The sequence below is a fragment of the Suncus etruscus genome, chromosome 8 (assembly GCF_024139225.1).
Source record: "Suncus etruscus isolate mSunEtr1 chromosome 8, mSunEtr1.pri.cur, whole genome shotgun sequence".
Lineage (NCBI taxonomy): Eukaryota > Metazoa > Chordata > Mammalia > Eulipotyphla > Soricidae > Suncus > Suncus etruscus.
This window is the reverse complement of record NC_064855.1, coordinates 23,610,389-23,637,484: the sequence shown is the minus strand read 5'-3', so window position 1 is coordinate 23,637,484 and position 27,096 is coordinate 23,610,389. Positions and strand designations below refer to the sequence as shown.

The 27,096-nt window shown below is 39.3% G+C and overlaps 1 protein-coding gene and 1 non-coding gene across 2 annotated transcripts in view; one reads left to right on the top strand and one right to left on the bottom strand.

The window, feature by feature from the left end:
- DDX10 (DEAD-box helicase 10) overlaps positions 1–27,096 on the top strand; it is a 278,266-nt gene that overhangs the window by 10,817 nt on the left and 240,353 nt on the right. The window contains exons 8-10 of the mRNA XM_049778642.1: positions 2,943–3,105; positions 5,188–5,272; positions 24,847–24,948. Of these exons, the coding sequence (XP_049634599.1) occupies positions 2,943–3,105; positions 5,188–5,272; positions 24,847–24,948 (350 nt within the window). The remainder of the gene's footprint in view (positions 1–2,942; positions 3,106–5,187; positions 5,273–24,846; positions 24,949–27,096) is intronic.
- LOC126017005 (U6 spliceosomal RNA) lies at positions 935–1,038 on the bottom strand. Its single transcript, XR_007498684.1, has one exon. It is a non-coding gene; the product is annotated as a U6 spliceosomal RNA (small nuclear RNA).

Here is a 27,096-nt window from a genome sequence, read left to right as displayed (position 1 = left end):
TGGCTCTGCTTAGGGATCACTCCTAGTGGTGCTTGAGGGACCATATAGCGTGTCATCTATCAAACCATGGTTACTTGCATGCAGGCAAGCACCTTACCTTCTGTACTATCTCTCCAGCCCTCAGTGTCTTTGTTTTCAAGGAATCAGTGCATGAAATTTCAGGCCCAATAAGACAGAAATGGGTCTGTTCTTTCTGCTTGATTGTTAGAATTTAGTGCAGTACTTAGTAGCCTTTGGCACAGTTGGTGAACAGTTCAAGGGCCAACCTTATGAGAGGTCTTTGTAATTTGGTAAGGATAGCTCTTGAGAATATTCACCTGCCCACTGTCTATTTCTATGTCTTCCTGTCTTTTATTCATGCTTATTTCTAGAGTCTACTTCAGTATTTCTCCTGTTCTTCTAATTCTGGGTGAATATTTTTTTGTTTTGTTTTGGGGCTACACTTGGTGATGCTCGGTTTACTCCTGGCTATGTGCTCAGAAATTGCTCCTGGCTGGGGGATCCAACTGTGATCCATCCCAGGCCAGTGCGTGCAAGGCAAACACCTGACTGCTTGCGCCACTACTCTGGCCCCTTGTGGGGAATATTTAATCCTGTGAATCCTTTGAGGCTAAGTTCAATTGTTATATCTTGAAAGCCTCAGAAATTTTAGGGGAGATAATGTTTTTAGCAGATAAACAAAACTTTAAAAAAATATCATGTTTTTTTTTTTTTTGAAGAGAAACACAGGCTTTTATATTGAAAAAATATGGGGCCGGGTGGTGGCGCAAGAGGTAAGGTGCCTGACTTGCCTGCGCTAGCCTTGGACGGACCGCGGTTCAATCCCCCGGTGTCCCATATGGTCCCCCAAGCCAGGAGCAACTTCTGAGCGCATAGCCAGGAGTAACCCCTGAGCGTCAACGGGTGTGGCCCAAAAACCAAAAAAAAAAAAAAAAAAAATATGGAACGCTTCACGAATTTGCGTGTCATCCTTGCGCAGGGGCCATGCTAATCTCTGTATCATTCCAATTTTAGTATATGTGCTCCTGAAGCGAACACAAAAATATGTTTTTGACTTACTATCTTACTAATGTATATAGTCAAACTTCTTTCTGTCTCATTTTTCTATTTTTGTATAAAGCTTTTAAACACCTTAGAGAAACTAAAAATCAAGTAATGATGTGTTCTCTCTCAGTCTAGCAATCAGTAGTTCTCATTTAGGAAAACATAAACTGAAGAGAAATAAAAAAATAGCAAGCTACATTTAGACTTGCTTATTTAGGGATATGTTTATGATAAAATGCATTATGTCTAACAGTTTTTATTAAAATCTAACACTTTTGGGTCAGTTCTATACTGTCATGGTAATAATAACTCATTCAGAGCATATAATTTATGTGCCTTTACTGCCATAGGCAATAAAAAGTTAAAAACCAATTTGTAATTTGGTTGAATTGTGATAAAGTGATCAATAAAAGACTTAGAAGTGGGGCCAGATAGATAGCATGGAGGTAAGGTGTTTGCCTTGTGTGCAGAAGGATGGTGGTTCCAATCCTGGCATCCCATATGGTTCCCTGAGCCTGCCAGGAGCAATGATTTCTGAGCGTAGAACCAGGAGTAACCCCTGAGTGCTTCCAGCTGTGACCCAAAAACCAAAAAAAAAAAAAAAAAAAAAAAAGACTAGAAAGTAAAACTATTAAAATAAAATTCTGTGGGGATGAGAAAAAGAAAAAGAAATCATGTAAATTTTTTGTTCAGTGAAGTTGCTTTACTTACCTTTTTTTGTCAGAGCTCAAAATTTAGAGGTCCTGCTCACTTGCACATAGAGGTTTTTTTTTGTTTTTTGTCTTTTTTGATTATATCTGGCAGTGCTCAGGGGTTACTCCTGGCTCTTCGCTCAGAGGACCATATGCGATTCGAACCGGGGTCCGTCCTGTATTGGCTGCGTGCAAGGCAAAATACCCTATAGCTGTGCTATTGCCCCAGGCCCAATTGATCTATTCTTTAAAAATTCTCATATGCATAATTTTCCTTTGTATTTAAAATATTAGATATATTTTAAGAAATATTTTAAAATGTCAGTTTAATAGGGAGCTGAGAGGTAGTTCAATAGCTGAGAGCTCGCTTTTTGTGTGGGTGCCCTGGGTTCATTCCTTGGCAACACACAGCCTCTTGAGTACTACTAGGAGCTAGCCCCAAGCACAGAGCTGGGAGTAGCCTTTAAGTACTGCTGGGTTGGACTCCAACTCTGCACAAAGGCCACTTTAAAAATGGGCTAGATATGTTGTTCAGCAGGAGAACACTTATTTTATATGTAGAAATCCTGTGTTCCGGTCCCTTTATTAAAAAAAGAGAAAATGTGCATATTTGAAACTGACCAGAAATTACAGTCTTTGCAATTCCTTAAATTTGGAAATGTGCTAGATATCAAGTTAAATCTGTTAAGGGGAACATTTTCCCCCATTCAAAAATATTTGAACAAATATTTTAAGATTACACTGCATTTCCCTTTCTGTGTATTGGCATTTTATTTTATTTTTTGATTTTTGGGTCATACCCAGTGCTCAGGTGTTATTCCTGGCTCTGTGCTCAAAAATCACTCCTGGCAGGCATGGGATGCTGGGATTTGAATCACTGATCATCCGGAGTAGGTTGCATGCAAGGCAAATGCCCTACCACTGTGCTATGTCTCCGACCCCTGTATTGGCATTTTTAATTTTTAGGTATATATTTATTGGTTTTACACCCATCAGTGCTCAGGGCTTACTCCTGGCAGTGCTCTAGGGACCATATGTGTGCAAGGCAAGTGCCTTAACATCTATATTATCTCTCTAGTGCCTCTCTAGATCAATTGGACTTTTTGAAAAATTAGACCGTTCAATATATTTCTGGTGTTAATCTCATCAGTTTACTTTACTTTTAGTGTTCAGAAGGATCAAACTCAGTTTTTCATTTCTGTCTAGGTTCAGTATCTGTTCAGAGTGTTCTGCCGGCTCCGCCCTGGTGTTTCTATCCTAGCTCTGTACGGTCGGCAGCAGCAGATGAGAAGAATGGAGGTTTATAATGAATTTGTCCGCAAGAGAGCTGCTGTGCTTTTTGCTACTGATATTGCAGCCAGGGGATTAGGTAAGAAAATTTCTTTGGAGCAGATAGTCTGTAATCTTAAAACATGCTTTTTTGCTTAGAAATGGGTATGGTTTGGGAATTCAGATAGTTTGATTCAAGTAATTGCTTTTTATTTTTCTTATAACAAGACATAAGAATATTAATATCCTTATCTCTGGTCAGTGAACACTTGATTTTATGCCTCTGATGATTATAGCGTAGAATCCTGAGGAGTGGGACCAGAGAGATAGCACAGTGGTAGGGTGTTTACCTTGCATGCAGATGACCTGGGATGGACCCGGGTTCAATCCCCAACATTCCATATGGTCTCCCGAGCTTGCCAGGAGCAATTTCTGAGCTTAGAGCCAGGAGTAACCCTAGAGTGCTGCCAGTGTGACCCATAAACCAAAAAAAAAAAAAAAAATATCCTGGGGAATCTGCAAAATCAAAGGAAGATTTAAAGATATAAAAATACCTTTTTGTTTTTGTTGAGAATTGTGAACTTGTTAAATATTCTAGGTTTATTTAACAAGAAAAATTAGTGAAATCCACTTTTTCTCCAACCATTTCAAAATATTTTTTGAGGGTGTAAGGTAAAGCATTCATTTAAAGCCAAAAAGAAGATAGCAAGGATCATTACTCCCAACTTACAGGTGTCTCTCCAAGGCAAGATACCCTCCAGTCATTCAAAATTTTAGTGAAAATATTTACTATATTTACAAATTGAGAAAGACACTGATAACTATGTATATAGAGATATATGAATATATAAAACTAATGGCTTTGTGTGTGAGGGGGCCAGGGACTAGAAGTAATAGGGAAAATTGGTTAAGAGGTAAAACAAAGGATGAGAATAAATTGATAACTCAGTTTGTTCACTTAATTTTATTGTGTTCATTTTTACAAACTTTATTTATTTGCTTTTGGTTTTTGGGCCATACCTGATGATGCTCAGTGGTACTCATGGCTCTACACTCAGGAACCACTCTTGGCAATGCTTGGGGGACCATAGGGGATGCTTGGGATTGAACCTATGCAAATTAAGTTTTTTTTTCTTCTTACTAATTGTACTATCTCTCTGACCCCACAATTCTTACAAATTTTAAGCATAGACAAATTGAGCAAATCTGATGAACACACTACTCAACTTTAGCAGTGATTTATCTCCATTTTATTCCATTTGTTTTAATCTTATGAGATCTGAATTTATTCCCATGGGATTAAAGATATAGCCAAGTAATGTATATATTTTGTCTTCCCTTAAAATGGGGGCATTTCATTATCTATCTGACACAAAATGTTATGTCTTCAACATTTTTGACATTCAGAAACTGCCATTATTTTTAGTTCACTTTGTCAGAGAACAGTATTTGTTATTTTTTTAGTTCATGCAATTACATTTTTTTAAATAGAGTTCCAGATGATATCTATCAGTTTTGTGATAATCCTGGCAAGCAATATTGTAAAAGTAAGAAATGTGTCAGAACAGATTTTGAAGCCCATTTCCTTCCTTCCTTCCTTCCTTCCTTCCTTCCTTCCTTCCTTCCTTCCTTCCTTCCTTCCTTCCTTCCTTCCTTCCTTCCTTCCTTCCTTCCTTCCTTCCTTCCTTCCTTCCTTCCTTCCTTCCTTCCTTCCTTCCTTCCTTCCTTCCTTCCTTCCTTCCTTCCTTCCTTCCTTCCTTTTCTTTCTTTATTTTTTTTTTGGGCCACACCCGGCGGTGCTCAGGGGTTACTCCTGGCTGTCTGCTCAGAAATAGCTCCTGGCAGGCATGGGGAGCATATGGGACACCGGGATTCGAACCAACCACCTTTGGTTCTGGATCGGCTGCTTGCAAGGCAAAAGCCGTTGTGCTATCTCTCCGGGCCCTATTTAAAAAAAAATGTATTTGTTTTTTTGTTTTGGGTCACACCCGGCAGCTCTAGGGGTTACTCCCAGCTTGCACTCAGAAATCACTCCTGGCAGGCTCAGGGAACCCTATGTGATGCTGTGGATAGAACCTAGGTCAGTCCTGGATCTGCTGCATTTAAGGCAAATGCCTTACTACTGTGCTATCACTCCATCCCTATTGAAGCCGATTTTATACATGATCTTCCTTCTTAACAGATTTCCCTGCTGTGAATTGGGTTCTTCAGTTTGATTGTCCAGAAGATGCCAATACGTACATTCACAGAGCAGGTAGAACTGCCAGGTAGGTGTGCCGACTCATTTGTCTCCTTTTGAAGCTATTTAAACAAAGTAGCATACTTCTGGAACTGCAGACAAACACAATGGAGGAATCCAGTCATTCTTAGGATATAGGTTGATGGCAATTGGGCAGTTGTTCATCAGTCATTGTAACCAAGGCTTAAAGGTTATTTAATGCCAAGAAAAAAAGGCCATTAAAAATACTACTTTATCTGTTTGGTTTTAACTTTTTACTTTTGGTGGGGCTGTGTTTGGGTCACATCTGATGATACGCAAGTACTCCTGCTCTTCAGTCAGGAATTATTCCTGACAGTGCTCATGGACCATCTTGGATGCCGGGAATTGAACCAGGTTTGACTGTGTACAAGGTAAGCACTCTACCCACTTTATGGTTTCTTTAGCTTCACCTGTTCACTGACCGTTGTCTAACTGAATCATAATGACCTTCCTACTCTGAGGAAATGTATAGGGCTATTAGTTTCTGTTTTCAGATGAAGAAATAGTTTGAGGAGTTAATCTGAGCAGGCTTGGTCTTTCACCTATATTTTATTCTTGGTAGCATGTGTATGAAAGCAAGGAAGTGTTTTCTCTCTATTGCTTATATAGGAAATTCCTTTGGAATTTAGTTCTTTTAAGTTTCTTTGGATTCACAATTCTCTGATGGCTTTGAGGAAAACTTAGTACCTGGTAAATTTGTTTCAACTGAAGGTACAGGGCTCCTTATATATTTCTTTTTCTTTGTTTCTTTGTTCCTTTGTTTCTTTCTTTTTTTCTTTTCCTTTTTTGGCCATATTTGGCGGTTCTCAGGGGTTACTCTGGCTCTGTACTCAGAAATTGCTCCTTGCAGGCTTGAGGGACCATATGGGATGCCAGGAATTGAACCTGGGTGCTGGGTCGGCCACGTGCAAGGCAAATGTGCTACAACACTTTGCTATCATTTCAGACCTCTTTACATATTTCTGTGGTCTTACAAGAAGTGGAGTTTACCCTTTTTGTTTCCCAGCACTCATAGACATTTGGATATTTAAAGTAGTTTGAGTGATTCAGTTTTTAACTTGTGAGCCTTAAATATGGACTATAATTAAAATATATTAATTTAAATTATTGTAGGAACCAGGATGACAGAAGGAACCACAATAGTGAAAGATAAAGCTCTCCTCCTCTCTCCCTCCTTCTTCCTTCCCTCCCTCCCAGCTCACCACCCCATCCTCTCTCTTTCTACCCTCACACTCCTCCTTTCCCTCTCCTTTCCCAGGATTTTCACAAGGTAGAACTTGATAGGCGCCTCTCATCTGAGATTTGTCCAGCCTGGGTATCACACAGACACACAGACACACACAGACACACACAGACACACACACACACACACACACACACACACACACACACACACACACACACACACACACACACACACACACACACACAAAATTATTCTTCCTGAATGGAGATAATTGGGTTTCTCAGTGCTTTGGGAATAGTCCATTAAGGGGCATACTTAAAGGTTCTTAGTGAGTTGTTGAAAAATTTCATGTAGTTAAACTTGTCACGGTGAACATTAAATTGTTGTCGATGACTGAGAAATTGTTCTTGATGACTATGGAGAAGAAGAGGTAGATTTATGTCACAACTGATTGTGTCTGAAGAGCAAAAATTAAATTGAGAAAACATTGTTACGATTTATAATGTGGCGATTAATTTTCAAAGTACAAGGCTGTTTGTCCTTCATAACCAATTAAAAACATTTTGAATTGACAGTTTCAGATATATAGTCAGTGGAAATGTTTAGGATATGTAATGCTTATTTTTCTTTGGCAGTATAATAAAAAAAATGACCACATTGCAGTTTAAAAGTTGCTTATAATGGGCTTAGCGATAATTAGAAAGTTTTGTGGGCCATGAGATGGATAATTGAATTGAATAAAGGTTAAATTAAATTCAAGACTAATTAAAATACTCCGTGTATCCTGTAAGTAAGGCCAGGTTGCCAGATAACATTTACTTTTGAAACTGACCTATACTATGTGAATATAGATAAATTAATTCAGTTCACAATGGTCAAGATTTGGGGAATCTGATGTTTTTCATTTTTACATAGATAAAAATAAAGAATAATTCAGATACTGGTTGATCTGAAGTACTTACTATTTTAATTAATTCACCTGTTTAAAATACTTTTGCTCTTTTATCAGTTGAAAATGGCTTTTTATTTTCTTTAGCACTCTATGTCCCTTTTGATGAATATTCTCTAGAGACAAATGGAGCAAAAGGGGTGTGTGTGTGTGTGTGTGTGTGTGTGTGTGTGTGTGTGTGTGTGTGTGTATGAGAGAGAGAGAGGGGGAGAGAGAGAAAGAAAAAGAGAAAAAGAGAGAGAGACACACATATGCTTGTTTCTTGCAGTAGTGGTAAGATTTCAAGTCAGGGAGGGAGGGAGAGAGAGAAAGAGAGAAGAGAGAAACATGGGAAGGCACACACACATTTATTTTAAGTAAACAAATTTGTAAAATTCGTAAAATTTCAAGTCTTCAATTCCAACTCAGCTTTGCTTTTTATTTGGAAATGCTTTAACACAGTGTGATTCCACGAGGGGGTAGTAGAGGCCAGTTCTTTGCCTTGTGTGCTCACTGGTTTCACTTTAGATATACTAGCAGTTGGAAAGTAGTTAAAATTTCTAATGTGATAATTGTGAAGAGCTTTGGTTGGTTTTTAGAAAATACTGGCACTTTTCTACATAGATAATGATGAGAAGTTTTAAGATTGTGTGTTTAATTGGTTTGCAAATTGAAACTAGAAAAAGACAATTTCATGCACATTTATTTACAGAGGCTTTCTGTGTGTCTGATGTAACCTAGGAGCAGTGTTTGTAGTAAATTGTTTTGTTCCTTTAGCTTAGCCCTCCAAAGAGCCTATCTTCTGTTTGCTTTTCCCAGATGGAGGGCGATTCTTCTCTTACTTAGCCTTTGTCTGTTGGCACATAGAATTTAGAAATCTAATAAGAGGAAAAAACTTGTCCTTTGTTTGCATCAAGAATCATGGAACAGCTGCAGTAGATCTGATCAGGAAGGGATATAGAGGTTGATCAGGGGGGCTGCTCTTTCTCAGGGGTGACTATTTCTCAGCACCTCTTCTTGTGATCCTGCTGTCTATTCTCCACAGGTAGGCAGAGTGATGCTCTGAATGACGTCAGGTCAGGTCAGATCAGATCATTCCTTCTATGGCTTCCCTAAACTTTCTGGAGTAAAAGCCAGTGACCCCTGGCCCTGTACTACTTCATTCTTCCTACCAAGTCTGATTTTGATTACTCTTTACTTGTTCTTTTCTGTTCCTTATGCTTTTTCTTCAAGTCCCCACAGAGTTATTTCCATTTTACTCTCCTAACCACTGCTCTATAACTTGCCTAATGATTATTTTCTATAGCAGACATTACCTTCAAACGTAGTAGAGAATGTTATTTACTTATTTTTCTCATTAGAATGTAAACTTTGCAATAGGAACAAAGTGTATCTATATAATTGGAAGACCAGAGTGCTCAGATATCTAATAAACACTTGAGATTAACACAGATCCTTAAATCAGATGTATGAATCATGTCTGTTGTTGTGCAATGAATCAATCAGTTTAGTGGCTTAGAGCAAGGATCTTTATTTTGTGTTGTAAGATAGGAGTCTGGATATGTTTGGTGGGGCCCTCTGACTCTTGGTCTCTGACATGGCTGCAATGAGGATAATCTGTGGGAAGTGTAGGAGGTAGATTTCTTTTTCAAGTTCCCCTCACTTTCTGGTGGCTAGGATTCATTTCCTTTGGCTACAAGTGTCTCCAAGTTTCTTTCTACAGAAAGCTGTTATCACCAGAGCAAATGGGAGCTCTCTCTTTGATCTACATCTTAGTGGTAACCAAAATTAGGGGTGTGTCTAGGCGTGTGTGAATCACAGGGGGTGAATAACAGTATACCTCTTGGGTGCTGTAGAAGCTGTTTATCAGTCTAATAACCAAGTAGAGAGGCCAGGAGATAGCATGGAGGTGGGGTGTTTACCTTGCATGTAGAAGGACGGTGGTTCGAATTCCGGCATCCCATATGGTGCCCCGAGCCTGCCAGGAGCGATTTCTGAGTGTGGAGCCAGGAGTAACCCCTGAGCACTGCCAGGTGTGACCCAAAAATGCAGAACGAAAAACAAACAACCCCCCCCCCCAAAAAAAAAAAACCAAGAATTACAAGTAGCTCCACCTTTTTTTCTTTTTTCTTTTTTTGGTTTTTTGGCCATACCTGGTGATGCTCAGGGGTTCCTCCTGGCTTGACGCTCAGAAATCACTCCTAGGTTGGGGGACTATCTGGGACGCTGGGGGATCCAACCACGGTTGGATCAGCTGCATGCATGGCAAACACCCTACCTCTGCGCCACCATTCCGGCCCCGGAGCTCCAGCTTTATTCAAGGATGAACATGATTTTTGGTGTAGATGAAGTAGGAAGAGGCCTAACATCTCCTCACGTTCAATCTTGGGACATCTGAGTGTTCTTGGCCCACTAACCACAAAGTGAGAAGCTGTGTATTCTTGACCCAGATCAGTTTACAAAGTGACTGCAGTGGTTCGTGACTTTAATCCATTGCCGCTAGACAAACTTAGTCACTCCCAGTAACTGTGTTTTATAGGTGAGGCCTGTCATGTGAGCAAACACCAAACTGATTTCCTAGAAGCTGTCTTTGAATGTTTACAAGAATAGGTTGTCTCTCTCTCTCTCTCTCTCTCTCTCTCTCTCTCTCTCTCTCTCTCTCTCTCTCTCTCTCTCTCTCTCTCTCTCTCTCTCTCTCTCTCTCTCTTTTTCTTTTGGCTAGAGGAGCCTCTTCCCTAATCTTCCCCAGGGAATGAATGGACTATGATTTTAGCCATTTACTTCCTAACTATAAAGAGCTGGTACATAAATAAGTAAATGAACTCATTTAGCTTTTGTAATAGTCTTCTGAGAAGAAAATTTACTCTGAGATGGTGGGGTAAGAGGTATTCAAGATCACGCACTAAGTTCCAGAACTAGGATTTACACTCAAGCTTTCTTGCCATTACAACTCATGTTCTTGGTGTTTTCCAAAAAATGTTGTTTCCCTTTAAGGAAGTGCCATGGCTGCTGTGCCCATATAGGGCTTTTGTAATGCTGCAATTCAGGTCCTTTAAGGAGGAAGGGCTACCTTTATTTTAAGTTGCTGATATTTGTGACCATTGAGATAAATTAATATATGTACAAACATATGTAATATATTTGCTATATATGTACACATATAAATATATTTTGTCTCTTTGGCCCATGAGAAATGATTTTTCTATAGTTGGACATTGTCCTTAAAAATTAAAAAATAGAAATAGAAAAAAAATTAAAAAATAGGTAGCTGGAAATGTGGCTCAAATGTATATTTCTAGCTTATGTGAGGTTTTAAATTGATTTTCTAACATGCTTTAGCACTAAACTTTGCTGGACATACCTCTGGTAATCTCTGGTAACACACTGCCAAAGCTAGCCATTCTGGGAGTGACCTCAGGACCCCCAAACTCTGCTGTATGCTGACCCTTAAGAAAAAAAAAAACAGCAAGACATCTTAGGTTTGAATTTGGCTCTGTCACCTGACTGTATACCCTTGGAAATAGTACTTGATTTCCCTAAGCCTCATATTTCTTTCCTGAAAAATGGAATTAATTATATCTAACTTGCAGTAGTTAGATATATCCTGGGAGTAGAATTAAAGATAGTATCAGCAATTTAGTACATGGGGTTTCTTATTGTTCTTAATCTAGTAAAATTTGAAGGAGAATTAATAGTTCAATGGTTTTAACTTTTCCCTGTGAACCCCTTAAATAATTTTTTTATAATCAGCTTGCTAGGAGCTTTGTGGAAGGCTGCTTTAACCAACTCAGTTTCTTTCTACTTCACAGTGAACTTCACTTGTTAGATGGTTGAGCTTATTATGGACTTTCTGCTCAAGATTTTTGGCTGCAGCAGACTTGTTTTTCCTAGAATATGGAATTGTTTTCTTTTTAAAAACCTTGTACCAGAGTCTTATAGGTCAGACTCTGTAGGTCAGAGAGTTTCTTATCCCTGAAAAAGGTCTTGTCTGTACTGTGTGGTGCAGGAAAAACTGAACAGATGGACTCTGATTCTGCTCCATTATCTGCATCTGTGAGGCTGACAGTTTTCTTGCACAGTGACAGGCTCAGGGCCAACTAGGGCTCATGCATGGGATAAGAGGCAGTACAGGGAGAGGAAAAAAGGCTGGAAAGCCGAGTGTGACCAATAGTTCTCTTTCTTTTCTACTCCTTTAAGATTCGTTTTGAACAGCTATTCAAGTCATAGCTCTAGAATTTCAAGACTGCTGGTGTGACCTCTTAGGTTATCATATACAACTTAAGTCATTGATAAACATTACATGTAGTGTCAGAGTAACTCATTATCAAGGCTCTGGAGCTAATTAATCATACAACTGGAACTTTAAACTAGTTCTACTCTGAGTAGTGTTTATCTGCATATATGACTTCTGAATTTATTCATTAATTATATATGTCTCTAGGCTTGAATGATGCATGTGAGTAACAAAAGGCAAATTTGCATCTTTAAATTTAATAGTCATGATAAGGCAATATGATATTAGAACTATGATGCTGGTGAGTGATACAAAAGATCACTCACCAAAGGTTACACAGCTGCTCACTCTGTGGTTAGTGGGCCAAGCACACTCAGATGTCCCAATATTTTAGAAGCATATACATTTTAACTTATTTTTTAATAGGAACCTATCAGAGCTATACTCAGATGTGTTAAGTTTGGTGGCCATGGGGCATCATACTACCTGTTTATAACAGTTTGTGTTTCATTAAAAAAATGATACTTATTCATCTTGATTATTATAAACAATGGAAACTCAAACACACTTGTACCTAGAGAACTTATTTTTTCCTTTCTCTAAGAATGAATTAAATCTGGAGTTTCAAATCTATGAGGTATGTGTTCTACCTTTCAGTGACATCTTTGACTTTGACAGTGTTGGAGTGTTGGTTTTATAATCTTTTAAATGACAAAATGGAATTGATGACTTGGAGAACAAGCCTGATTAATTCATGGATAGTTATGTTGCAGCAGTAGTTGGGACCAGGGACATTTATTTGCAGATTCAACTGGTACAAAGATGGTGTTGAGGAATCTGACTTAGACTACTTGAAGGTTAATGCACCTTTGGGTAGAAAGCAACTTGCCAGAGTGGTAGGGCCATCTTTCCATCATCTGGACATATTTTGCTTATAGTTATTTCAGTGAAAGAACGAACATAGGGACCCAAAAAGCTAATGCTTGCATCTCATGCTTTAGCTAGAAACACAAGGATGTAGAAGTAAGCTTCCTGATATCAGTTAGAGAATCATGATCAATTGATAGAAAAACCTTCTTTCTGGAGGGACTCCCAGTATAGTTGAAAACAATCTAATAAATTGGAAGTTGACAGACATTTTAAATTTAAATTTAATAGTCATGATACATCATGTACCATGATGATCAATTTTTTTTATCCTTTGTAATGTTTCTTTTTTAATATATATTTTATTTAAACAACTTAATTACATACATGTTTGTGTTTAGGTTTCAGCAATGTAAAGAACACCACCCATCACCAGTGCAACATTCCCATCTCCATTGTCCCAAATCTCCCTCCTCTCCACCCAACCCCCACCTGTATTCTAGACAGGCTTTCTATTTCCCTCATACATTCTCATTGTTAGGATAGTTCACAATGTAGTTAGTTCTCTACCTAAACTCATCCCTGTTTGTGGTGAGCTTCATGAGGTGGGCTGTAACTTTCAGCCCTCCTCTCTTTTGTGTCTGAAAATTATTATTGCAAGAATGTCTTTCATTTTTCTTAAAACCCATAAATGAGTGAGACCATTCTCTCTCTCTCTCTCTCTCTCTCTCTCTCTCTCTCTCTCTCTCTGACTTATTTCACTCAGCATAATAGATTCCATGTACATCCACGTGTAGGAAAATGTCATGACTTCATCTCTCCTGACAGCTGCATAATATTCCATTGTGTATAAGTACCACAGTTTCTTTAGCCATTCATCTGTTGAAGGGTATCTTGGCTGTTTCCAGAGTCTTGCTATGGTAAATAGTGCTGAAATGAATATAGATTTAAGGAAGGGATTTTTGTATTGTATTTTTGTGTTCCTAGGGTATATTCCTCCAGCCTTTTATTTTGAGTCTATGTTTGTTCTGACTATTCAGACGCGTTTCTTGTAGGCAGCTGAAGGTTGGATTGAGCTTTTTGATCCATTTAGCCACTCTCTGTCTTTTAACTGGTGCATTTAGTCCATTGACATTGAGAGAAAGAATTGTCCTGGGAGTTAGTGCCATCTTTATATCGAAGTTTGGTGTGTCTGTTGGTCAGTCTTGTCTTAAATTAGGTCTTTCAGTTTTTCTTTTAAGACTGGTTTTGAGTCTGTGAAGTTTCTGAGCTGTTGTTTGTCTGTGAAACCATGTTTGTTCCTTCAAACCTGAAAGTGAGTTTTGCTGGGTGCAGTATTCTAGGCGAAGCATTTATTTCATTGAGTTTTGTCACTATGTCCCACCACTGCATTCTGGCCTTGAGTATTTCAGGTGACAGGTCTGCAGTAAATCTCAAGGATGTTTCCTTGAATGTAATTTCTCTTTTCAATCTTGAGGCTTTCAGAATTCTGTCTCTATCTGTGGGATTTGTCATTGTGACTAGGATGTGTCTCGGGGTATATTTTCTGGGGTCTCTTTTAGTTGGTACTCTTTGGGCATGCAGGATTTGATCACATGTATTCTTTAGCTCTGGTAGTTTCTCTTTAATGATGTTCTTGACTGTTGATTCTTCCTGGAGATTTTCTTCGAGATTTTCTTCCTGGGTCTCTGGGACTCCAATGATTCTTAAGTTGTTTCTGTTGAGCTTATCATAGACTTCTGTTTTCATCTGTTCCCATTCTTTGAGTAATTTTTCCACTGTTAGATCATTTGCTTTAAGGCTTTTTTCCAATCTCTTCTGCTGTATTGAGTCGTTATTCATCTCATCTTCCAGTGTACTAATTCTGTCCTCAGCTGCTGTAAACCTGTGGGAAAACTCATCCATGTTTTTCTTCAATTCATCTACTGAGTTTTTTAGACCTGTTATTTGACCTGGAATTTCAGTTTGGAGTTTTCTGATTTCTATCTTCATATTCTCTTGACTCTTATTAGTGTTCTCTTCTATACTTTCTTTGAGTTCTTTGAACATCTTCCATAATGCGACTCTAAACTCCTTATCTGAGAGACTGACTAGTTGGTTGGCCATGTTCTGGTCATCTGAGTTGCCGTCTTCATTCTCTACGTCTGGCACTGGCTAGCCTTGTTTCCCCAGACTTGTATTGTGGGTTTTTCTTCGTGTTGTGGTTGTATTCATTGGCTAGCGAAACGGAACGCTCCTCTGGCTCCTCCCTTTCTGGGCGTATCAACTCACCTCACCTGCAGGGAAGGCTAGCCCTATGCAGATGAAGCCACGCACAGGATGAAATCAGGCCAAGAATGCAGCACAGCACAGGAGATAGTCAGAGATAGGTGCTGGCATCTGAGTTCCAGCAGAGTTCAGCGGCTTCCCCTTTTCCGGGTGTATCAACTCACCTCCATGGAAGGCTCCAGGGAAGGAGGCTAGCCATGTGCAGATGAAGCCACACACTGGATGAAATCAAGCTCCAGGGAAGGCTAGCCATGCTCAGAGGAAGCCACACACAGGATGAAATCAGGCCAAGAATGCAGCACAGCACAGGGGACTGTCAGAGATAGATGCTGGCATCTGAGTTCCAGCAGAGTTCAGCCATGTTTCTTTTTTTTTAACTTTATTTAAAGCAGGGGTCTCAAACCGTTTGCGGCCCTCCTTACAACATTTTGTGGCCTGCGGCAGGCCTTCAAATATTGCAGTATTTGCGATTATTCGCTTACTGAATAATCGCAATAAAAATAACATTAGTAAGAAAAAATTGCATTAAACATTCGCATACCCTGAGCAGTCCCGTTCGGTTCGATTTTTTTATTGCGGATATTCGGTAAGCGAATAATACTTTGCGCCTAGTGCAGACGTCATTTCTGCTGCTCCTGCCGCTGTCCCTTGCATTATCGGAGGCCTAAGGGAGAGAAGGGAGAGAAGTTTATTACAGAATTAGATTTTGTCATACCTTCATCATGACTTTATCAAAGCCTGCAGTGAAGAGAAAGATTGATGACGAGCACAGACAATTTCAGGAAAAATGGGAGACACAGTATTTCTTTGTTGAGCACAGGGGTATCCCACTGTCTTATTTGCTCAGAGAAAGTTGCAGTGTACAAGGAATACAACTTGAAACGCCATTATTTAACTAAACATGCTGAGGAATGTGCAAAATATCAAGAGAGCCAAGTGGGTTGCCAGTCTTAAAGCATGTCTAATGAGGCAACAAGATTTCTTCAAGAAAGCAACCAAAGAGAATGTTGCATCAGTCGAGGCTAGATTATTGAAAAGTATAGAAAAAACATAAAAGAAAAGGGAAGAGAAGAAAGTTTAAAAAAAAAAAAAGAACAAAAAATGTACAGTGGCAAGCACATTTGTGAAAATTATTCTGTCTCCAATAAAGTCATTAATACAATGGTAGAAGATCTGTAAGCTGTTATTAGCTGTCCATTCTGTGAAATTGGTGTGATTCTATAGGAATGACAGTATCAAACTAATGAAATTATCAAGAAATTCAAAGCACTATTACTGATACTATGACTTTTAGGGGAATGTATAGAGCTTCAGGCCTCTTGGAAGAAGGAGGATGTGGGGGGAGTATTCCTACACTCACTTCAAAAAGCCCTGGTGGTATCAGCCCAAAGACCAGCATACTTGGTTTGGTCAGATTGGTGTCCTGAAAGGAAATAGTAGAGGGTGATGAGGCGGGGTCATCAGGGAAATGGTGATTCTGGGTAGTCAGGGACTTGGGCCACCCTCTCCTCTTCAGATGGCCTATTTTCTGCTGTGTGGGCCGGTGTACCATGATGATCCACTGATTTTTTTTTTAAGGTTGGATTTTCTTGGCTTTCCAGAAACATTGTCTGCCTGCCTGCCTTCCTCTCTTTACCTCTCTTCCTCTTCCTGTCTTTCTCTCCCTGCCTACTTACCTACCTACCTACCTACCTACCTACCTACCTACCTACCTACCTACTTACCTACTACCTGCCTGCCTGCCTACCTCCCTGCCTGCCTGTCTACCTGCTATCTATCTATCTGTCTATCTATCTATCTATCTATCTATCTATCTATCTATCTATCTATCTATCTATCTATCATCTATCTGTCTATCATCTAGCTTTCTATCTTATCATCTATTTCTACTATCTGTCTGTCTGTCTTTCTGTCTGTCTATCTATTAGCTATGCTTCCTGTACTAGTTGATTCTTTGATTTTGTGATACACCTGACTGTTTTCAGGGCCTACTCCTGACTCTGTGCTCAGGGATTGCTCATGGAAGGGCTCAGGAAATTATATGTGGTTCCTGAATTGTATGAGGTCAACTGTATGCAAGGCAAGCTCCTTACCAGCTCTGTACTATCTCTTTGGCTCCTGGTTGCTTGCTTTTTAAGATTGACAAATTAGTGTGAATGAAGGTCTATATAATTTCTAAAGAATTTTTTTCCTTCTTTTTTTCTGTATTTTTAAAAAATTTTAATCAAAGTGGATTACAAATTTCTCACAGTAATATTTTAGGTACATAGTGATATTGAATCAGCGGTGTTCCCACAACCAATTATATAACTGTATCATGATATTAATACTGATGGGTGAAATGAAATGTTTTCTGTGTTTCAGATGCGGGTTTTATAGATGGTACCTAAAGTGCCTCTTAAAATATGGGCCTAAATATATGGAGTTTTAAATTGTAGATCTTAAGAACATTTATATCCCTGTATCCATTTACTTAGCCTCGGGCTTGGATATTGCTTTTGAAATCTAAAAAGAAACTCATGGGTAAATAGGCTAGTCTTATAAGCATTAAAATCACCAAGATGTGATTAAGCTGCCTTTTTAGGGGAAAAGCTTCCTGGAAATTATTTGTGTGTTAGTGTGTGGGAGCTAATTCGTGCTGTACATTGTTTATCTGCAAACAGATGTGTATGTGCTAAAAGGTAGGTTTGGATGGTACGTGAAGATTTTAATAGAGACTTGCTGGATCTGTATATAATTTTGTTATAGATATTGGGGGTTGGCCCATTCCCAGCAGTAGTGCTGACTCATTCCCTCCAGTACTCCTTAGAGTGTGTGCAGGAATAGGCACATCGATTAAGGTCCGTGAAAAACTTAAAACTGTCATGCATCAGTGTGAAGTTCAGAGGCCATAGCAGGTATAATTTATAGTGGCAGGCACACATTTTCCCCCTACATTTGGGAATAGTTAAAGTTAAGTTATGAGCTGTTCAACCCTTCTTTCGGCCACATGAAATAAGTCTGTTTTTTTTTTTTTTTCCTTTTTGGACCACACCCAGTGGAGCTCAGGAATTACCCTTGGTGGTTCATATAGACTAGAGGGAATTGGGAATGACACAGGGACCATATGGTCATATAGGATATCAAATATTGAAACAGATTCTGCTGTATGTAAGGCAAGCACCCTACCAGATGTATTGTCACTCCAGACCCTTAATAAGCATTTTTATTTCATCTAATTCTGCTGTTCCGCAGGCGTTTTGGAAAGTACCCTGCACAGTGGTCATTGTTAATTGGTTTCTGCCTTGCTCTGACCTGTCCTTGGCATCATCTTGGAGCTTCCAAATTTGTGTCATCTTTTGGATCTATGTCACTTTACTTTTGCCTTTAAGAATACTTCATGTCTTTACAGTTGCTAAAGGGGAATGTTTTAAGTTCTTATTTCATTTTATTTTTTTGTTTATTAATATCTTTAAGCACCATGGTTACAAGCATGTTTATAGTTGGGTTTCAGTCATAAAAAGTATACTTTCCTTCACCAGTGCAACCTTCCCACCACCAATGACACCGTCTCTCTTCTCCCCAACCTCCTGCCTGTCTTTGAGACAGGCATTCTATTTTTCTCACTCACTATCACTGTCCTGATAGTTGTTAGTATAGTTATTTCTCTAACTGCACTCACCAATCTTTGAGATAAACTTCATATCATTGGCTGGTCCTTTTAAACCTCATCGCTAATGTTTCTGGGTATTATTACCATACTATCTTTTATTTTTCTTGAATTCCACAGAGGAGTGAGACTATTATGTGTCGATCTCTCTTTCCCTCTGACTTATTTCACTTAGTATAATAGTTTCCATGATCATTCATGTATAGGAAAATTTCATGACTTTATTTTCCCTGATGACTGAATAGTATTCCACTGTGTATCTGTACCACAGTCTCTTTAGCAATTCAGCAATTGTTGGGCATCTGGGTTGTTTCCAGATTCTGGCTATTGTAAATAAAGCTGCAATGAACATAGGTATGCAGTAGGCATTTTTGTATTGTGTTTTTCTGTTCCTAGGGTATAATCTCTAGGAGTGGTATAACTGGATCATATGGAAGCTCAATTTCCAATTTTTTGAGGAATCTTTATATTGTTTCTCAGAAAGGCAGGAATAGATAGCATTTTCACCAGTAGTGAATGAGTTTCTTTCTCCCCACATCCCCACCATTACTGATTGTTCTTGTTTTTGTTTTGTTTTGTGATATGTGCCACTCTCTGTGGCATGAGATAGTACATTGTTGTTTTGATTTGCATCTCCCTGATGCTAAATAATGTGGAGCATTTTTTTTATGTCCCTTTTGGCCATCTGTATTTCTTCTTTGAGAAAATGTCTATTCATTTCTTCTCCCCACTTTTTGATGGGGGTTGGATGTGTTTTTCTTGTTAAGATCTGTCAGAACGGGGCCGGGCGGTGGCGCTAAAGGTAAGGTGCCTGCCTTGCCTGCGCTAGCCTTGGACGGACCGCGGTTCGATCCCCCGGTGTCCCATATGGTCCCCCAAGCCAGGAGCAACTTCTGAGCACATAGCCAGGAGTAACCCCTGAGCGTTACCGGGTGTGGCCCAAAAACCAAAAAAAAAAAAAAAAGATCTGTCAGAACATTATATATCTTAGATATTAGTCCCATATCAGATGGGTATTTGGTGAATAGTTTCTCCCATTTTGCGGGTGGCCTTTGTACCCTCATCACTATTTCCTTTCAGGTGCAGAAACCTCTCAGCTTAATATAGTTCCATCTGTTTATCATTGCTTCCACTTGTTTGGACAGTGCTATTTCCTCCTTTAGTCTCAGTGTCATGGAGTGTTTTACCTATATGTTATTCTATATAGCTTATGGTTCTGGGTCTGATATTAAGGTCTTAATTCGTTTGGATTTGACCTTTGTGCATGGTGTAAAGTGAAGGTCCAAGTTCATTTTTTTGCATGTGGCTGACCAGTTGTCCCAACATCATTTGTTGAAGAGGCTTTCCTTGCTCCAGTTTGCATTTCTTGCCCCTTTATCAAAGATTAATTGATTGTATATTGGGGAACATTCTCTGAATACTCAAGTTTATTCCATTGATCTGAGTGTCTTTATTTCAATACCATGCTGTTTTAATGACTATTGCTTCGTATTACAATTTAAAGTTGGGGAAAGCCTTGCCTCTCATCTTCTTTTTTCTAAGGGTTACTTTAGCTGTTTGTGGGTATTTATTGTTCCAAATAAATTTCAGGAGTGTTTGATCCACTTTTTTGAAGAATGTCATGGGTATCCTTAGAGGAATTGCACTAAATCTGTAGAATGCTTTGGGGAGTATTGCCATTTTAATGATGTTAATCCTCCCAGTCCATGAACAGTGTATGTGTCTTCATTCCCTTGTGTCCGCTATTATTTCTTGAAGCAGTGTTTTGTAGAAGTTTCTATTTTAGAGTTAATTGAAGGTGACTTCTTTTGAGTCCTTTCTGTATTGAAGTATAATGGACAAGTATTTGGTATTTGTTTTATTTTTTAGTTATGAATAGATATTTATTTTTATTTATTTGTTTTTGGTTTATGGACCACACCCAGCAGTGCTCAGGCCTTATCCTAGCTCTGTACTCAGGGTCACTTTGGCAGGTCTTAGTGGACTATTTGAGAATGCTAGGATTGAACCTGGTTGGCTGCATACAAGACACACACCCTAGCTCTGTACTATTGCTGTGGCCCTTAATCTTTAGTAAATAAAAATGAATATATATTCAGCTCTACTGTTATCCTACTGTGTACTTAATAAAACTAGGTAGAAAAAATAAGGCAAAACTATCCACTAAACTATGCCTTTCATCCCTGGGGATCTTGCCTTTTTCCTAATATTTAACCAATTGCTAATTTTTCTTCAGGCTTTGACTCTGAACTTTCATTATTTTAGGATGCTCTTTTTGAATGTTAGAATGTGTAGTACATTTTGCTGAGTCTTCTTCTCCTTCTTCCTTTATCTCTTTGTTATTATACTGGTTTAATGTCTGTCCATACAGTTGGTAGACTTATTGACAATGAGAACTGTATCTGTTTTATCACTCTCTTTTAGTGTTTGTTATAAAATACTCTCTTAAAATTTTTAAGAAATTAGGAAGTTAAGATAGCACAGGGGTTAAGGCCATATGTCTAGCAAGTGGCCGGTCCAGGAGGGATCCCTGAGTGTAGTGAGGAGTACTCTCTAAGCACCAGTTGATGAAGCACAACCCCTCTGTTGTGTGTGTGTGTGTGTGTGTGTGTGTGTGTGTGTGTTGGATCACAGCTGGTATATTCAAGGATCACTTCTGGCAGAACTCAGGGGCTACTGGGATGAGCCCTAGTCCTCATGCTCTATTGGGGCTATACTTGTCAGTATAGTCATTTAGTATCTGTGCTCAAACTTTCACTCACATGTAAGACCTGTGCTCTATAATTTGAGCCATATCCACATCCATACATCAGGTTTTTCTTCCATTGTTTAGTGAGACAATAATTCTTTTTTTTTTTTTTTTTTTTGGTTTTTGGGTCATACCCGGCGGTTCTCAGGGGTTACTCCTGGCTGTCTGCTCAGAAATAGCTACTGGCAGGAACGGGGGATCATATGGGACACCTGGATTTGAACCAATTACCTTTGGTCCTGGATCGGCTGCTTGCAAGGCAAATGCCACTGTGCTATCTCTCTGGGCCCGAGACAATAATTCTTACATGGTAAAATATCCAAATATCCAAATTCCTTCAAAACGAGACTCAAATATAATTTTCAGGAATTCTTCCTCCTGTCCCTCAGGTGCATGTTTTGCCTGAAATCTTCCTCTCTTTGTAGACTCTCTGAGTTCCTCTTGTGCTTTCTGGCAACCATTTCTTTATACCTTCCTCCCCCAGCCTTTTTTTTTTTTTTTTCTATCACTTTCATTCCATCTGCTGTAACACATTTTCCTCTGGCTAATTCTGAGCAATCTCTCACTCTCAGATCATGGCACTCATTACCAGCAACTCTCTATGACATTATTAATTTACTCTTTGAGGGTTGTTCTCTTAAATTCCCTGCTTCTGTGTTTGTCTTTTTCAATCTGTCACATTGCTAGATCACCAAAGACAGAGATGTTAATCTCTTGTTTCTTTGTATCAGTCAATTAATGCTGGTGTAGTTTCTCAGTAAACTATAGTATATAAACCTATAGTTTATTAGCTTAACTATAAAAATGTTGCCCCCCACCCCAGGACCAGGGATACTCATGATAAAACACATGCCTAGCATGTGTGAGGCCTTACATGCTTAAAGGTCTTAAGTTTGTATTTCATGCTCTCTTCCCCTTCCCAGCATCTCTGTGTGTGGCCCTGGTAATTTTACTTACCCCTAAAACATTACAGTTGCTGAGGAGATAGTTCAAAGGGTTAGAGCTCATGCTTTATATGTGGAGGGCCTAGGTTTTGTTCATGGCTTGACATGCTGCTTCAGCACTCTGGATTCACTCTTAGTGGACTTTGAGTACCACTAGAAGTGGCCATCAGGTGAGAACCACCTCCAAAATAAATTGCTAAAAATGTTTTCTGGCCCCTGATATATACACATCTTTAAGAATGTTTTTCTTTTGAGATACCTGACAATGCCAAGGGATTATTTTTTTGGGGGGAAGCAGAGTGTGAAGTGAGGTCGAATTTAGGCATGTGCTGTATTACTTTTGCCATCTTCCAATCCCACTCTATGTTTTTGTAGCATGATCCTTGGTGAGAGTGTTTCAAAATGACTTTTTATCTGGTTTTTGAAAAACTAAATTTCATTGTCTCAATATTTGCAAAGAAACAGCAGACTTCTAGATAATCAGGATAATCTTCAGCTAATAGGGCATTTTGCTTGTATTCATAGTGTGCTTACTGTGGCATGCATGTGTGCACACTTTTTTTGGGGGGGGGGGCAACATCTGGTTAGTGCCCAGGGACTATCTCTGGACCTGTGTTCATTCAGTTTTGAGGGGTGAACTTGGGTCACTGACTTATAAAGAATACACCTTTTGAGCTCTCTGAGCCCTGTAAGTACAAATTTCTGATAGTGTAGCATGGTGTAAGATTTTACTAGGTGAGAAACATATGTTGCAGTCATGTACCTCATCGGAACAAACAAGGGCATTTTATTTTTGTATTGTTGTTGTTGTTTTCTTTTTTTCATTTATATTTTTTATTAAATATATTTTTTATTTAAGTAACATGATGATAGTTGGGGTACAGTCACAAACAGAGCACCCCCCTTCACCAGTGTAACATTTCACCCTCCCCCTTCCCATCCCCTGCCTGTATTCGAGACAAGCATTCTAGTACAGTTATTTGTTTTTAAGTTCAGTAAATTGTATTTTTTTTCCTTAAAGGATAAGAGTAAAAAAAATATATAGTAAAGGTGTGATAGTGGCAATTGCCGTTGTTTGCATAGGTCCAGAAAAATGGGGAAAATGGAAAAAAAAATCTTGACCTGATTACTAAAAGGCCTCACCCCAGAAGTTTATTGGCATAAGACCGACTCTGGGTTCCAGGCATACCAGTCTGTCCAATCCGAGTCATTTTCCGTGGTCCCGGTGAAACTTTTTCACACTTTAGCTATTGTTGGTATCAGATTCTTATATTTAAAGACTCTGGATTCTGTGCATTTCTTTCATCGATGTCAGGCTGATGTGGAGCATCCTCTAGTTTCAGCATACCATTAACTGTGGAGTGATCTGCCCTGCAAGCAGGCTGTTGCTGAGTCGTCTGGGTGTTGAGAGCACTCTTTGGAGTAAGACATTGCCAAAGCAGTGCTATGTCTTCCCTGGTAGAGTCTTGGATCCTGGTAATTTTATAGACAATTGTGGTTGTTTTCATAGAGGGTATCCATTGTTCAGGTGTGTGTGGGTGATGCCCATTCTTCTGAGGCCTAAGCCAAATCATTATGCCAATGTTCAGGGTAAAGGCCTAATTGCATTACCAAATTTGTGTTCCCATCTCTGTTAGATAAGAACTTGTTTGCATATGTATCATTTTCCCATTTTAATGTGCCTATGCAAAAGAGAAGCAATGCCACAAGATATTGTTGGTGCATCTGGGGGCCGACGAATCAAGTCCAACATTCCCTGTAACTTGGTTCAAACATGAAATTCATACAAAGATACTCTTCTACCGGTATTGCTTATAAAACAGATCTCAAAGGGGGAAGACCAAACAATCAAATAGCAAAACCAGTGGGCAAAATTGTCTCTATATGAGGATGTTCCAAGAGTTATAGATGTTAAGCAAGGGAATACATCTGAGAATACAAAGGAGATACATGCGTCCCTTTTATGTTTTAGAAATAGTCAAGAAGGAGGGTGTTGTTTCTGATACACCACTTTGGTCTGTGATTTGGACAAATGAACAGCACATGGAGTCATGTCCTCCCCGTGTTGCCTGCTGAAGCTTCCAACTCTCCGAGAGGTGTTTGCTTCCTAATTGCTGGAAGTTGGAAGTTCACTTGTCCCCTCCCAGCCCCTCGTGTATTGTTGTTTTGGCTACATCCAGCACTGCTCAGGCCTTACCCGTGGATCTGGCTCTGAGCTCAGGGGTCACTTTTAATGGAGACCAGGGAACCATTTGGGGAGCTCTGCACCAAATTGGGATCTGTCTTATGTAAGGCAATTGCCCTACCCACTGTACCATCTCTTGACGTTTCCTCTCACACTTACTCCTTTTCTTAAAACTGATATTTTTGAACAACGTTGTGACCACATTCTTAGGTAAAATCTGCTGGAAGGATGATATAATTTCCTTAATGTCTTGGTGCCATTTTTTACTAAATGACCAATTTTATTGTTTTTAGTGACTTGAATGAGAAACTTTTGCTATAAAGGTATTAAAGAGATTTTAAAATTTGTTCCAAAGGAGTCAGCCCTTTTGCAGTGGAGCCTAACAGCCACTAGGAATTAAAAATCATGATAAGAATTTGTTTTTGGGTGTTCAGAGCTCGTTGTCTTTGTCACAGAAGATGAAAAGGTTTTCTTAATAATGATTAATTAGTTGAACTTGCTTTCATATTACCTATTCATCAGACTAATACAGTCTAGATTGTGTTGATGGGATTTTGCTCTTTTTATTTAGGTACAAAGAAGGTGGTGAAGCTTTATTACTTTTGCTTCCTTCAGAGGAAAAAGGGATGGTGCAGCAGCTTCTCCAGAAGAAAGTACCCGTGAAGGAAATTAAGTAAGAATTCCTTGAGATCTGTCTGTCATTCTGAAGAAGAGTTGGGCAAGGATCTTTTTCCCTGCCCTCCTTTTATGTTCCCTGCCTGTTGTAACCCTTTTTTTCCTGAAATAATTTACTGGTTTTTCTTTTTCCATTTCTTTGAGGGCATCTTCCAGGTGGTGCTCAGGGAGCTTGGATGCCACCATTTCTGGTGATTCTCTGCCAACCATCCATGATGGTTCATTGTTGGGGAGGGGAGGAGTGTCTCCATGGCCCCCTGAGATGCTTGGGATGGGAGCATATGGAGCCAGAGATTTAGTCAGGGTCATTGCATGCAGGACATATGTCCTAACCTAACCTCCTGGCCCTGATTTTTCTTTTTCTTTTGTGAAGGTTGGGGGTGTTGGGGCACACCTGGTAGTTCTCAGGATTAATTCATGGCTCTATATTTAGGCATTACTCCTGATGGTACTCAGGGAACCACGCCCTCTGGGGATCAAACCTGTATCTGCCCCGAATTAGGCTGTCACCTTAAGTCCTGTACCATATATCTAGCCTCTGATTTTTCTATGTTAATTGAGATGACTTTAGTTTTAGTTATAGTTTCTTTGTTAATTGAGATGACTTTAGTTTTAGTTTTAGTTTAAAACATTGTATAAGTTTCACGTGAAGGGGCTGGAGAGAATGCATGAAGGTAAGGCATTTGCCTTGCATGCAGAAGGACGGTGGTTTGAATCCCAGCATCCCATATGGTCCCCTGAGCCTGCCAGGAGCGACTTCTGAGCGTAGAGCCTGGAGTAACCCCTGAGCACTGCTGGGTGTAACCCAAAAACCAACCCCCCCCCCAAAAAAAAAAGTTTCAGGTGGAACTATTTTTTTGTGGGGGAGGGTCATAATTGGATTTGCTATGGGCTTTACTCCTTACTTGACTCTGCATTCAGGGATCACTCCTGATGGAGGTAGGGGACCATATGGGGTGCAGAGGAATGAGCCTGTGCAACCACTCTGCAAGACAAGCATCCTACTTGCTGTTTTATTGCTCTGGCCCTAGGTATAAGGGTTTATTTATTTTTTTTGTGGTTCATATGTATTAATTTATTTATGACTTTTTATAATTTCTAGGGCCCTGTATCTTTTCATTTATATCCGTTTATTCATTTTCAGTATATAGTTGGCGTTCTAATGTGTACTATATAATGTGATCACTAACATCTGTCTGACTTTGATCTACCACTTTTTTTCTTTTTCTTTTTTGGTTTTTGGGTCACACCTGGCAGTACTCAGGGGTTACTCCTGGCTCTATGCTCAGAAATCGCTCTTGGCAAGCTCAGGGAACCATATGGGATGCCGGGATTTGAACCGCTGTCCTTCTGCATGCAAGGCAAACACCTTTACCTCCATGCTATCTCTCCGGCCCCTTGATCTACCACTTTACAATTCATACCTTTACTTGTTTTACCCACCTCTACCTGTTTGGTTTGTTCATTTGCTCTTCTTCTTCTTTTTTTAAATCTTCTACAAATAAGTGAAACCATGTATAATTTGTCTTTATTTTTTCATGTGTACCTGGGACACTTGAAACACTGAAATAATTTTTTAAAGATTATTTGGAGGATGGATTGATGGGATGTAGTGTTTAACATTAGAGATGAAACAAAATTGGCCATTAGTCAATAGTTGCTGAGGCTCAATGAAAGTGTATTTTGAAGCTTTTGATATACTAAGAACTAAATTAAAATCTAGTACTATTCTTGATTTTATCACCATCCTCTCTTGTCTCTGTATGCAGACACAAGATGGTTGCGTCTAAAATTAGGAAAACAGGTGGGATATTTTCTAACTTGAATCATGGTAAAAATTTTATTCTTCCTGTTCCCTACCTGGGCAGAGTTAGATAGTAATCCTATTATTGACCAGGATTACCTGATATTTTTTTTTTTATTCATTATTCTTAATACAAAGGAGTCAAGTTTATGTACTATGAATTAGGATGAAAGTGATATTTAAGATTGAAAAGTGGGGCCGGGCGGTGGCGCTAAAGGTAAGGTGCCTGCCTTTCCTGCGCTAACCTTGGACGGACCGCGGTTCGATCCCCCGGTGTCCCATATGGTCCCCCAAGCCAGGAGCAACTTCTGAGCACATAGCCAGGAATAACCCCTGAGCGTT